The sequence below is a fragment of the Mus caroli genome, chromosome X (genome assembly GCF_900094665.2).
Source record: "Mus caroli chromosome X, CAROLI_EIJ_v1.1, whole genome shotgun sequence".
Taxonomy (NCBI): domain Eukaryota; kingdom Metazoa; phylum Chordata; class Mammalia; order Rodentia; family Muridae; genus Mus; species Mus caroli.
In genome coordinates, this window is record NC_034589.1 from 74,868,484 (window position 1) to 74,882,752 (window position 14,269).

A 14,269-nucleotide genomic window follows, 5' to 3' on the forward strand; every position below is an offset into this window, starting at 1 on the left:
TAGGATAGTAAAAACTTCTCAAGCATAAAAGAAGCTCTGATGGAATCACCATGCCTGACCTAAAGCTGTACTACAGAGCAATTATGATAAAAACTGCATGGTACTGGTACAGCGACAGACAAGTAGACCAATGGAATAGAATTGAAGACCCAGAAATGAACCCACACACCTATGGTCACTAAATCTTTGACAAGGGAGCTAAAACTATCAGTGGAAAAATGACAGTATTTTCAAAAATGGTGCTGGCACAACTGGCGGTTATCATGTAGAAAAATGTGAATTGATCCATTCCTATATCCTTATACTAAGGTCAAATCTAAGAGGATTAATGAACTCCACATAAATCCAGAGACACTGAAACTTATAGTGGAGGAAGTGGGGAAAAGCCTCGAAGATATGGGCACAGGGGAAAAATTCCTGAATAGAACAGCAATGGCTTATGGTGTAAGATTGAGAATCTACAAATGGGACTTCATAAAATTGCAAAACTTCTGTAAGGCAAAAGACACTGTAAATAAGACAAAAAGGGCACCAACAGATTGGAAAAGGATCTCTAACTATCCTAAATCAGATAGGGGACAAATATCCCACATATATAAAAAACTCAAGAAGGTGGACTCCACAAAAACAAATAACCCCATTAAAAAATGGGGCTCAGAGCTAAAAAATGAATTCTCTTCTGAAAAATAAAAAATGGCTGAGAAGCACCTGAAAAAAGGTTCAGCATCCTTAATCATCCGGGAAATGCAAATGAAAACAACCCAGAGATTCAACCTCACACCAGTCAGATTGGCCAAGATCAAAAATTCAGGCGACAGTAGATGCTGGCGAGGACGTGGAGAGAGAGGAACACTCCTCCATTATTGGTGGAATTGCAAGCTTGTACAACCACTCTGGAAATCAGTCTGGCAGTTCCTCAAAAAATTGAACATAGTACTACCAGAGGATCCTGCAATACTTCTCCTGGGCATATATCCAGAATTTGTTTCAACCGGTAAGAAGGACATATGCTCCACTGTGTTCATAGCAGCCTATTTATAATAGCTACAAGCTGGAAAGAACCCAGATGCCCCTCAACAGAGNAATGGATACAGAAAATGTGGTACATTTACACAATGGAGTACTACTCAGATATTAAAAAGAATGAATTTATGAAATTCCTAGGCAAATGGATGGACCTGGAGGGCATCATCCTGTGTGAGGTAACCCAATCACAAAAGAACTCACATGATATGTACTCACTGATAAGTGGATATTAGCCCAGAAACTTAGAATACCCAAGATACAAGATACAATTTGCAAAACACATGAAGCTCAAGAAGAACGAAGACCAAAGTGTGGACACTTTGCTCCTTTTTAGAATTGGGAAAAAACACTCATGGAAGGAGTTACAGAGACAAAGATTGGAGCTGAGACGAAAGGATGGACCATCTAGAGACTGCTATACCCGGGAAGCCATCCCATAATCAGTCACCAAACGCTGACACCATTGCATACAGTAGCAAGATTTTGCTGAAAGGACCCTGATATAGCTGTTTCTTGTGAGACCATGTCACGGCCCATGAAACACAGAAGTGGATACTCACAGCTATTTGATGGATCACAGGGCCCCCAATGGAGGAGCTAGAGAAAGCACCCAAGGAGCTAAAGGGATCTGCAACCCTATAGGTAGAACAACAATATGAACTAACCAGTACCACCCCCCCTCCAGAGCTCGTGTCTCTAGCTGCATATGTATCAGAAGATAGCCTAGTCGGCCATCAGTGGAAAGAGAGGCCCATTGGTCGTGCAAAGTTTATATGCCTCAATACAGGGGAACGCCTGAATTGGGAGTGGGAGGGAACGGCCAAGAAGTGGGAGTGGTTGGGTGGGGGCGTGTGTGGAAGAGGGTGTGGGGGACTTTTGGGATAGCATTGGAAATGTAAATGAAATTAATACCTAATTAAAAAAATAAGTAAAAGGTAAAACTAAAATAACAAATACACACACTCACACACACACACACACACATACAAACACACACAGTATCCTGGAATGTTTACTTTTAAATACATTTCTAAATGAGCTTTATTACATCCATAGTTTAAAAAAAAATCAAGAAGTAGAAGATGTGCAACTTTACTATGGAAATGTTAGCACTATTCCACTGCCCATAATTTAAATGGTAAGGAACCTGATATAGCTGTCTCCTGAGAGGCTCTGCCAGAGCCTGACAAGTACAGAGACATTAGATGCTTGCAGACAACCATTGGACTGTGCATGGGGTCCCCAGTGGAGGACCAATATCAACCAACCAGACCCCTCAGAGCTTCCAGCAATTAAACCACCAACCAAAAAGTATACATGTGGGGACCCATGTTGGATATCAATGGGAAGAGAGGTCCTTGGTCCTGTGAAGCTAGATGTCCCTGTATAGGGGAATGTGAGAGCTGGAATTTGAAGTGAGTGGGTGGGTGGTGGAGCATCCTCATAGAAGTAGAGGGAGGGAGGATGGGATATTGGGTTTGCTGAGTGAGAAACCAGGAAAGGAGATAATATTTTAAATGTAAATAAAGGAAATATCCCTAAAAGGTACTATTTTGCTCAGCAATACATTATAAAAATAAATGAAAAGTAACGCCTCTCATCATAAGTAAGCACGTGAGAATGTGGTACTTTATGAAGATAGCTAAGAAAAGATCTGCAAGCAAGCTTTTAGTCACCTTTCATAAAGATTTGTTTTGTTTCAACAAACTTATGTTTAATATCAAATTAAAATATTTAAGATTATAAATATATTGTTAAGACTATATTTCACAACATAGGAATAGTTAGTTTTTCTAGGTAACAGTCTGATACTCTATAAAATTATACATTTTCTTGAAATATTTGATTTGCTAATGGACATCTTTAGTAACATACTCAGGGCATTTTTCAATATAACTGAATCTGGCCAGGAATTCAAGCTTTTCCTAAGTACAATGATTGCTGGGATAACCTGACAACTTAGTTACTATAATCTGTTACTCTTCCCCGTCTCCCCTCTCACTCCCCATCAAATGATTTTGTTCAAGTATAACTGGGAACTTTGATATAAATATTGTATTAGAGATAAAGAGAGAATACTTTATGCATACTAGATATTAACTGTATTTCCATATGTTAATTGTACAGATATAGATTTTTAATACCCATTCCTATAGTTATTTGAATGAATCTACTAAATTTCAAATATAGACAACTTTAAGTATCCTACTTCTAGAAATTCCTTCTATAGACATATTTGGAGTCTTGAAGATAAAGTAATATTTGCCACAAAATACCAACCACAAAGCTCTATTTATTTGTATAGTTAAGGAGTGAAATGACTAAGTAAGCTTTTCGCCATATCGTTTATTCAAAATGAGAACAATAACTTATAGTTCTATTTATTATAACCATATTTCACACTTAGCAAAGTAATTAATAATAAAATTTTATTAAGGACTTAATACCTTTGAATGTGCCACGTTTCCAAGGACATACATGGAGAGTATAAGGAATTGAGTTGTCAGGTTCTATGGTGATAAAGGAATTTCCCCACACTATTGAGAGATCTGAAGTTACCTAGAAGAGTAGATTGGAAAATAAAAATTATATAGTATCGAGATGAAAAAATTTCTTTTTCTATCATGTTATACTATTATAACATATTATATGAGTTAGAGTAATAAGCTGATCAAAATATATATTATAATTTACTTCATTTTATTAAATCTATAGAGTTTTCCTTGAAAAGGAAGTCAGAAAATTGTATTATTTTAGAAAAGGAAAAATCTAAGAAAAGAGTTGTTTAGTTTATTAATCTGACATAAATTCCTTCTAAGAATAGCAGATATTTGCACCCAACCAATGGACAGAAGCAGCTGACCCCTGTTGTTTAATTAGGGAAGGCTGAAAGACACTGAGGAGAAGGGTGGTACTGCAGGAGGATCAGATCGCTACATGCAATTTGCTTGTTCATATTTTTGTTCCTTCTGGTTTTGCTGGTTTAGTGACTTCTATGGATTAAATGTATAATGCCTGAATTCAATAAAATTAATATGATCAGTGCAATTCCTAATCAGATACTGGTGAAGACTTCAGCAATGATTTGACTTACATTTTTTTTTAATACCTTGAACAACAACAACAAAATCAGCATTATGCCAAGGATAATTACATAAGTGTATTCCTAGTATTTAGGTAGCTTAAAATTCTGCCTTATTCAGACATAAGTTCACTGTATACCTTAGGTGAAAAATTCAACCTTATCACATATTTATTTGGCATCCCCAAACTTCTACACATAAAAGTGATTTGCTTGATCCCAAAAGATAGATAATATCTTTTAATATCCCATAAAATCATTTTACACTCCAGATCCTCTTATGAAGGTTACAATTAAACTTCTGTTGGTTCCTACTTATAGTGCATGCTTTATTGAAGGCAAAGTTAAAAAATTATTGAATACTTTTGACATATGTCCTTAGAACAGGATCTTTCTTTCAAAACAAAACTTTTAAGCAGGTTAAATAACAAGAAAAAGATGGCTGTGGATAATATCAGGATATTTAGAAAGGTCAAAATACAGATCCATATCAAATATGCATATCCACTTGTTTAAAAGGTTTCTATTATTCGAAATTACTACAGTTGCAAATTGCAGAATTTTGCAGAGCAAAATAGAAAAAGGCCAGGTTTTCTAAATGTAATTAGTCTTTATTCTAAACAGCTATTACAGTTTTCCTCAAATATATACTCATTTGTTTCAGGTATACCTATAGTTCATTATAGATTTTAGGGAAAATAGATTTAGAAAATTATATTAAGTAGAGGATAAAACACTTTAATAAAAATGAGATTGTCTTCGGTTATGGATATTTTAAAAGAAGGTGTGTAGGCTAAAGAAAATTAACCAACAAACAGGGAGAAAGGTAGGGAAACAGGAAGAAAGGGTGGTAGAAAGAAAGGAAAGCATAGCAGAAGAAATGGAGGAAGAAAGAGGGAAAGGGAGGGAGAAAAGAGAAAGAATGGAGAGGAGAAAGGAGAGTGAGAGAGAAAGAGGGAGAGGGAATCACACTGATCACCTTTAATAAAATTATATATTACAGAACAAGAAAATAATGCCTGAAAGTAAAGAATAGAAGTATGACAGAAGACACAAGGCAAATGCATGGTGCAACCCAAGGAATACTACTGTTTCCCTCAATGTCAGGAGTAATTTTCAGCTTCAGGCAGGTGTGAGTCAGATGGATAGTTTTGTTCTTGTCCACATATTTTCCTACTTTTGTGGTATAACTGATAATTAAGACTGCAAATATAAGGTGATGTCTGACGTGAATACTGTCGTGATGGCTGTAAGATAGTTCTTGACTATGATGATTTTGATGTTGTCATTAACAACAGGAATTAGGATTAGCCAAGCTGAGTCCAGGTGTATTGTTCCAAGTAAATATCTATAACTATTAAAGTTAAAATTAGAACTACAAAATAATCCACCACTCCAATTTGTGGATATGTATAGAGGATTATTTCAGAATTATCTGTGTAAAATGATAAGAATGGAGTCATCCATTATGCTTACACGTGAGAATAATTTACATTTAATTACACAAGCACAGTTATGAAAGAAAAATCATTGATTTTGTTTTAAAGTATATTCCTTCTGTAAGGTAAAATTATAAATAACAACATAGATATCATTTCTGTTATGGCAACAAAATGAAGTGAATAAGCAATGTAGGGTAATAGGAGCTTTTAAGAAAAAATGCTTTTACAAAACTCTTGACAGGTGTTCCAACTTGGTAATAAATTCTTGGAGAGTACTAAAAGACTTATTGGCTTACATGTCTGACTGAACTTTATACTCTCTGCCTCTGATTTAATGCCACCCTTTATGTTTCCATTTGTTATGCTGTATACTATGAACAAAAACCTGGATACAAAACATTGCCCATAAGATGACAATGTGCATCTGACTAGCAGGTACGAATCCTTCCTTGGATGGGAGAAATTGAGAATAAGGGAGATAAATCATAAAGGGAGGGTAGGAAAGGTGGGTACCAGAGGGAAGGGAGAGAAAGGGGGGAGAGAAAATGAATCTATTACACTTATATGGTGAAGAATAATAACCAGGACAATGACATGTGTTAAGTAAATACCACATCAGATACTACAGAGTTTATGCTAAAATTGAGAGATGACATTGAAAATTTAAGAAAATTTAACTTATAATATATAATACAAAGATTATTCTCTGAAATCCAAAAGAAGTAAATCAATGTATATTTTCCTGAGGTTTAAAAGAAGCAAAGGGTAAGTTTGAGGAGCTTGCACATTTCTGTCATCTGCTCTGGTAACGAACATATGTATGTAGGCTTAATGGATGAATCTTCTTTTTGAGGAACACACTGGTGTGTTATAGATGGAGAGCCCCATAGCTAAACAATAGGTGGAACTCAGGGAACTCAAAGAAAAAGGTGAAGGATTGTAGAAGCTAGAAGGGTAGAGGACACCAGGAGAACCCAGCCCACAAACTCAAGTAAGCAGGGCTCATAGAAGCCCACATAGACTGAATCTTGCATGGGTCTGCACCAGGTCTTCTGCATATATGTTATGTTAGTGTAGCTTGGTGTTCTTGTGGGACTCCTAATAGTGGGAGTGAGAAAAGCCTCTGACTTTTTTGCTTCCTCTTGTGTCTCTTTTCCTCATATTGGGTTGTCACACCCAGCCTTGATATGACAGCACATGCCTACTTTATTTGTAACATAGTTTGCAGTGTTCAGTTGATATCCCTGGGAGGCCTGCTCTTTTCTCAAGGGAAACAGAAGTGAAGCTGGCAGAGAGAGAAGGTTGGGGAGAGACTTGCAGGAATAAAAGGATGGGAAATTGCAGTTGAGATGAAATATACGACACAAGAATAAATTTTAAAATATGGAAAAACAAACCAAACAACAGCAACAAAAAAACCAACATCACCAATAATACTTGCCCTTACAAAAAAGTACATACAGTTGAGAAAGTTCTAGATAGCTAAGTGTGGTGACACACACATGCAATCTCAAATTTGTAAAACTGAGGAAAGAGGATCACTGTGAGTTCAAGGTCATCCAGGGATAAAAAGTAACACCTTTCAAAAATGTAATCATTTTGCCAAACAAGATTCTAGAAAACTCAGAAATCTACTCTTGACAATGAGTTCTAAATGGGTATGGTGATGTAGAAATGTTCCAGAAATGAATGAGGTCTGTTTTACAAACCTTCAGATGGAAAAGTTGAACTGGGCTGTACCTCAAGGTCAAGGTAATCCAAATCTACAGAGGCTACCATTGAAATCCTTTTTGTATCTATTTAAAAGTGGTATATCACTAATGCAGAAACCACTGCTTTCTGGAGAAACATGGACTAACTGCACAAGTAATTGAGAAGAACTGTGTTGTGAATGTGGAAAAGGTTTAAGGAGAGCATAATCCAATTTATTATGCTTGTAAGAAAAATTTAAAAGAAGAAAACCATTGATAGATCAAAAAAATAAGAGTAATATTGGGATTTTTATTTCTATTTTAGGTGCCGAAGATTAAACTTAGAGTCTCAAGCATACTAAGCACAGATTCTCACCAATGACTTATGCCTCTCTCACCCACAAATGGCAAATTACTGTAACTTCTGAATTTAGGAGATTAAACCAGGAAGATCTCTAGTTTGAGGTTAGCATGAGCTATAAGTCAATACTCTGTTTCAAAATATTAAAAAAATAATTTTGCTCCTACAATTTATTGAAACTATCTAATAATAACATTTATGATTTCTTCAAGGAAAAGTATACATGATACTAATGAGTAAACATGAAAGAGTTTTATAATTATGCACTAATATTTAAGTATAAAACTTGTTTGGAGTTATGTATGGTAGCAGGTGGCTGGAATCCAAGTATGTGACAGGCTAGGGAAGGAGAAGTGAAATTTAAGGAAAGCACCTATATCATACAAAGCAAAATAAGACAAATGAAAACTGTTAAAAAAAAGTACAAACAACAACAACAAAAACTTGTTTGATGCTAACAACAATTAGGAATTAAAATTAAACTTTGTAGCTATTGGAAGAAGAAAAAGTAGAATTATAATTATCCCTGTGTGTGTTTCACCCCATTAGGTGATTTTTAAAAATTTCACATGATTAACATATTTCATGAAATTCAAAGTATTTACAGAAGGAAGTATTTCTTTCTAAAAAAAAAAAAAAAAGTCTTACCATAAATGTCAGGAGACTTTTTGTATAATTAGGCACTATTATGGACTTATCTGTCACTTTTCCCACTTTGCAGTCTATAATGATGTGGTCCAAGGCAATGGGTTTTGTCCCAATCCCATCTATTTCAACGATGTGTGCCATTCCATCTACTTCATTTTGTAAAGTAAGTTTACCCTATAATAAACAAGACAAGTTTAAGCTCTACAGCAGTCCACAGTCATAATTCAATGCTAAATGATCTCTCTAATCGTATTCATCTTGAATAACAGAAAAAGCTTGTAAGAAAATGTTAGTTATCGAAGTTTCTAGTTCATATAAAAATAATTTTATCAAAGAATCTACTAATGAAATGATGTTTACTTTTATCTTCTCTCTGGAAATTATACATTATATATAAGCATTCTCACACCTAGCATTTATGTGTACTTAGCACCTTGTCAAAGAAATGTTGCTAAGTAAAAATTTTCATATGTAGTAGTTGACTTAGTGACTTGGAACAATAATTTCATATCATTATGCATGCTTTCTGAAAATAACTTGGATATAAATATTCATTAGCAGCATAGTGAGTATCATGATAAATATGGGAAGTTAAACATGTTAAGTAAAACTATCAAATTTATAGAACATACAAATGTTAGTAAACATTTTAAATAACTACATTGACTGCTATCTAAATATTTGCTCATTTACATATTAATAATGAAAAGAAAACTCAATAATTATACCGTAATTTCACATTCCAAAATCGGTTTGAATGTCAAAGGATACTGGATAGTTTCACCAGGGCCAACATGTAAAATTGGAGGTCCATGAAACCACTCTCCTTCTATTTTAACTTGAAATTTCGAATGTTTCTTTGATTCATTTTTCTAAAACATGGAAAGAGTTATGCATACATAAGAAGGATGATGCAAGTAAAATTGAGTTGCATACTAATTCTTCTTAAGTCATTAAAAGGTACAATTAATCTGTAACTCTTATACCTGGAAGCCCTAAGTGTAGTTCAATAGTAGTCTGGAATCTATTGATAAATTCAAGGCAAACCTCAGCTACATAGTTAGACCCAGTTGCAAAACTTCAAGAACTTATCACCTTATACAAAGCTCAAGCCCAAGTGGATCGAGGACCTCCACATAAAACTAGATACACTGAATCTAATAGAAGAAACAGTGGGGAAGAGCCCCGAGCATATGGGCACAGGGTTAAAATTCTTGAATTCTATGCTCTAAGATCAAGAATGGACAAATGGGACCACATAAAATTGCAAAGATTCTGTAAGGCAAAGGACACTGTCAATATGGATAAAAGGGCAAACAACAAATTGGGAAAAGATCTTTACCAATCCTACATCTGATAGAGGGCTAATACCCAATATATACAAAGAACTCAAGAAGGTAGACTCTAAAGAACCAAATAACCCTATTAAAAAATGGGGTACAGAGCTAAACAAATAATTCTCAACTGAGGAATACCAAAGGGCTGAGAAGCACTTGAAAATATGTACAACATCCTTAGTCATCAGGGAAATGCAAATCAAACCAACCCTGAGATTCCACCTCACACCAGTCAGAATGGCCGAGGATGTGGAGAAAGAGGAACAGTCTTCCATTGCTGGTGGGATTGCAAGCTTGTACAACCACTCTGGAAGTCAGTCTGGCGGTTCCTCAGAAAATTGGACATAGTACTACCAGAAGATCCAGCAATTCCTCTCCTGGGCATATACCCAGAAGATGTTCCAACTGATAATAAGGACACATGCTCTACTATGTTCATAGCAGACTTATTTATAATAGCCAGAAGCTGGAAAGAACCCAGATGTCCCTCAACAGAGGAATGGATGCAGAAAATGTGGTACATTTACACAAAGGAGTACTACTCAGCTATTAAAAACAATGAATTTAAGAAATTCTTGGGCAAATGAATGTATCTGGAGGATATCATCCTGAGTGAGGTAACCCAAACACAAAAGATGTCACTTGATATGTACTCACTGATAAGTGGATATTAGCCCAGAAACCTAGAATACCCAAGAAACAACTTCTAAAACAAGAAAATCAAGAAGAAGGAAGACCAATGTATGGATACTTCATTCCTCCTTAGAATGGGGAACAAAACACCCATGGAAGGAGATACAGAGCCAAAGATTGGAGCTAAGATGAAAGGATGGACCATCCAGAAACTACCCCACCTGGGAATCCATCCCATAATTAGCCACCAAGCACAGACACTGCTGCACATTCCAGCAAGATTTTGCTGAAAGGACCCTGATATAGCTGTCCCACGTGAGGCTATGCCAATGCCTGGCAAATACAGAAGTGGATGCTCACAGTCATCTATTGGATGGAACACAGGGCCCTAATGGAGGAGCTAGAGAAAGTATCCAAGGAGCTGAAGGAGTCTGCAACCCTATAGGTGTAACTACAATATGAACTAACCAGTACCCCCAGAGCTCGTGTCTCTAGCTGCATATGTAGCAGAAGATGGCCTAGTCGGCCATCATTGAGAAGAGAGGCCCCTTTGTCTTGCAAACTTTATGTGTCCCCGTACAGGGGAATGCCAGGGCCAAGAAGTGGGAGTGGGTGGGTAGGGGAGCAGAGTTGGGATGAGGGTAGAGGGGACTTTCGGGATAGCATTTGAAATGTAAATGAAGAAAATATTTAATAAAAATTTAAAAAAAAAAAGAAATGTTCAACATCCTTAGTAAATAAGGGAAATGCAAATCAAAACAAGCCCAAGATTCCACCTCATACCAGTCAGAATGGCTAAGATCAAAAACTCAGGTGACAGCTGTTGCTAGAGAAGGATGTGGAGAAAAAGGAACATTCTTCCATTCCTGGTAGGATTGCAAGCTGGTACAACCACTCTGGAAGTCAGTTTAGCGGTTCTTAAGAAAATTGGACAAAATACTACCTGAGGACCCACTTATACAACTCCTGGGCATATACCCAAAAGATGCTCCAACTTATAACCAGGACACATGCTCCATTTTGTTTATTGCAGCCTTATTTATAATAGCCAGGAGCTGGAAAATACCCAGATGTCCTTCAACAGAGGAATGGATACAGACAATTTAAATAATAGAGTACTACTCAGCTATTAAAAACAATAAATTTATGAAATTCTTAGGCAAATGCATGGAACTAGATAATATCATCCTCACTGAGGTAACCCAATCACAAAAGAACATACATGGTATCACTCACTGATAAGTGGATATTAGCCCAGAAGACCAGAATACCCAAGATACAATTCACAAAGCACATGCAACTCAAGAACAAGGTAGACCAAAGTGTGGATTCTTTGATCCTTCTTAAAGATGGAACAATACCCATGCAAGGTGTTACAGAGACAAAGTGTGGAGCAGAGAATGAAGGAATGACCATCCACAGACTATTCCACCTGGGATCCATCCTATGTACAATCACCAAACCCAGACAGTACTATGGATTCCAACAAGTGCTTGCTGACAGGAGCCTGATATAGCTGCCCCTGAGAGGCTCCACCAGTGCCTGACAAATGCAGAGGTTGATGCTTGTAGCCTACCATTGGACTGAGCACAAGGTCCCCAATGAAGCAGTTAGAGAAAGGTCCCAAGGAGCATAAGGGGTTTGCAGCCCCATGGGAGAAACAACAATATGAACTAACTCAGAGCTCCCAGGACGTAATCCACCAACCCAAGAGCTCACATGGTGGGACTCATGGCTCCAGCTGCATATATAGCAGAGGATGGCCTAGTCTGTCATCAATGGTAAGAGAGGTCCTTAGTCCTGTGAAGGATCTATGCTCCATTGTAGGGGAATGCCAGAGCCAGGAATTGGGTGTGGTTGTGTTGGGCAGGGGGCATGGGGAGGGGATAGAGGATTTTCAGAGGGGAAACCAGGAAAGGGGATAACATTTGAAATGTAAATAAAGAAAATATGTAATAAAAACTGTGAAGAACAATTTTTAAAGATGTGAAGAGTAACAAGACTACTCAGATTTCTTATAAGTAATATCAGAAACACTGCCTGATAGGTCTATTCAGGCATTATTTTATATCTAGAGAACATAATTTGTTTGGTTTACTGAAGATTAATTTATGATAATCTATGACAAATGTCCACAATTTAACAACAGTAATAAGATCCTGAATGATATGATTCATTACTGTTCAAGAAAAATAAAAGGTATTGAAGCTGGTATATTTCTCAGATAACAGATGTTATATATCTCATCAGAACAGATTTATTTGCATCAGCCTCCCTGGGTTGTTTTTAGTAGTTAAAAGAGCAAAACTTAATTTATTGTTCTGAATACAGAAATTCTCCTAAAATTATATTACCCAATTATATTCTGTATTGTCACTTTGTCTCATAGGGGAAAGTTTTATTTCTTAGTACCTATGAACCTATCTTAACCATATGTTAAAATCAATAGGATTTGGAGTGGTGATTTTAGCATCTGTATCTCAGCATGATGACTCCAGGATAAATAATATTTATTAGGTATTTAATGAGAGGTTAAGGATCTCACAATTACATTTTTAAGCAAATAGATCCAATAAAATGATGCTTGTGTTATAGGTGAATTTATAATCAGGAAGAATCCCTGATATAATGAGAAAAATAATTTCTAGTCTAAAATCCAATTATAAATTTGTAACTCTCCAAGAGAGATATTATACACACATACACAAACTATATATATTGGCCAGAAGCTTCAGTAAATCGTGACAATAACAACAACAAATGAATTTTCACTTACTATTGGGATATTTTGTGTAAGCGGTTGAAATGCTGGTGTTTTAAATAACAATTCAGCCTCTGGTTCTTCTTCATTTACTATACCTTCAAGTAAATACACACGTACATCATGTCTTGATAACAACAAAAGTTTACAAGGATATCTTCCAGACCCAAGGGGAGCAAATCTTAGAGGAATTGAAACTGTTCCTTCTAAAGCTGGGAAAATAATTTAAAAGCAAAAGTCATTTTAAATATCATTAAGACCTAAACTTAATTTTGCTAATCAACGCTTATTTTCTGTGAAAATACATCTACTTAGAATAGACTAGGTATCTTTATCATTACATATTATATCTTTGTTTTATGACACAACTTTTTTTGAATGACAAGTGATTTCTTTCATAATTTTGTCTAAGAGATCTTCCATTTTAAAAGGACAATAGAATCTCCATGTTTTAAAAGATATCCCTATATTGCTTTTACTTTACATCTGGGGTGACAAGTCAGGGGACGAGAAATGGGTATTTTAAGGCATTTTTAGTGTTCACTATATAATTATTATGAAATATTTAATTGGTTAAACAAATGAAATGTTTACATTTCACCTGAAGTAAGTGAATAAATGAAGGGGTTATATGGATGATCCACTATTATATTCCATGTTTTTGAACACAAATAGCTCACATATTTTTCAACTTGAACATCTGATTTATACACCTAATGACTAGTGATAAGCATTATAGTGATAAAGGGTTAGACTCTTTCTCTTCCAAATTAAAAATAAAATTCTCTACATCAGTAGAATTCATGAAAATATTGGTTCTATTTTTAAAGATTATTTGAAGAAAACACTGTCTGTTTCTTTGTCTTAGAATAGCCAAAATAACAGGTCGATTCTAGTGTGTGTGTGTGTGTGTGTGTGTGTGTGTGTGTGTGTGTGTGAGAGAGAGAGAGAGAGAGAGAGAGAGAGTATTCCCTTAGAAGCTATTTTTCCAAAACAAATATATTTACAGGATTGTGCTGCAATACAATGTTATTTTATTTTAAACATATCACCCACACCTACAAGTAATATTTCCACTTCTCTTCATTTCCTCTCACATACCCATATATGCTTTCAGAGTTCAACTCTCAAACTATTTGCTTTCAGGACATAATCTGTGTCTCCTTTGAGAGATACAGTCTTAAATTCAATAAATACAGATTTCTTTCTTATTCCATATGATTTTTTGTCTTTAAGTCAACACACACACACACACACACACATACACACACACACACACACACACACA

At 35.8% G+C, this 14,269-nt stretch overlaps 1 protein-coding gene across 1 annotated transcript in view; it reads right to left on the reverse strand.

The window, feature by feature from the left end:
* Positions 1-14,269, reverse strand: part of Cfap47 (cilia and flagella associated protein 47) — a 238,201-nt gene that overhangs the window by 70,588 nt on the left and 153,344 nt on the right. Inside the window, exons 46-49 of the mRNA XM_021153316.2 lie at positions 12,997-13,193; positions 8,979-9,122; positions 8,251-8,424; positions 3,474-3,585 (exon numbers count right to left, since the gene is read on the reverse strand). Of these exons, the coding sequence (XP_021008975.2) occupies positions 3,474-3,585; positions 8,251-8,424; positions 8,979-9,122; positions 12,997-13,193 (627 nt within the window). The remainder of the gene's footprint in view (positions 1-3,473; positions 3,586-8,250; positions 8,425-8,978; positions 9,123-12,996; positions 13,194-14,269) is intronic.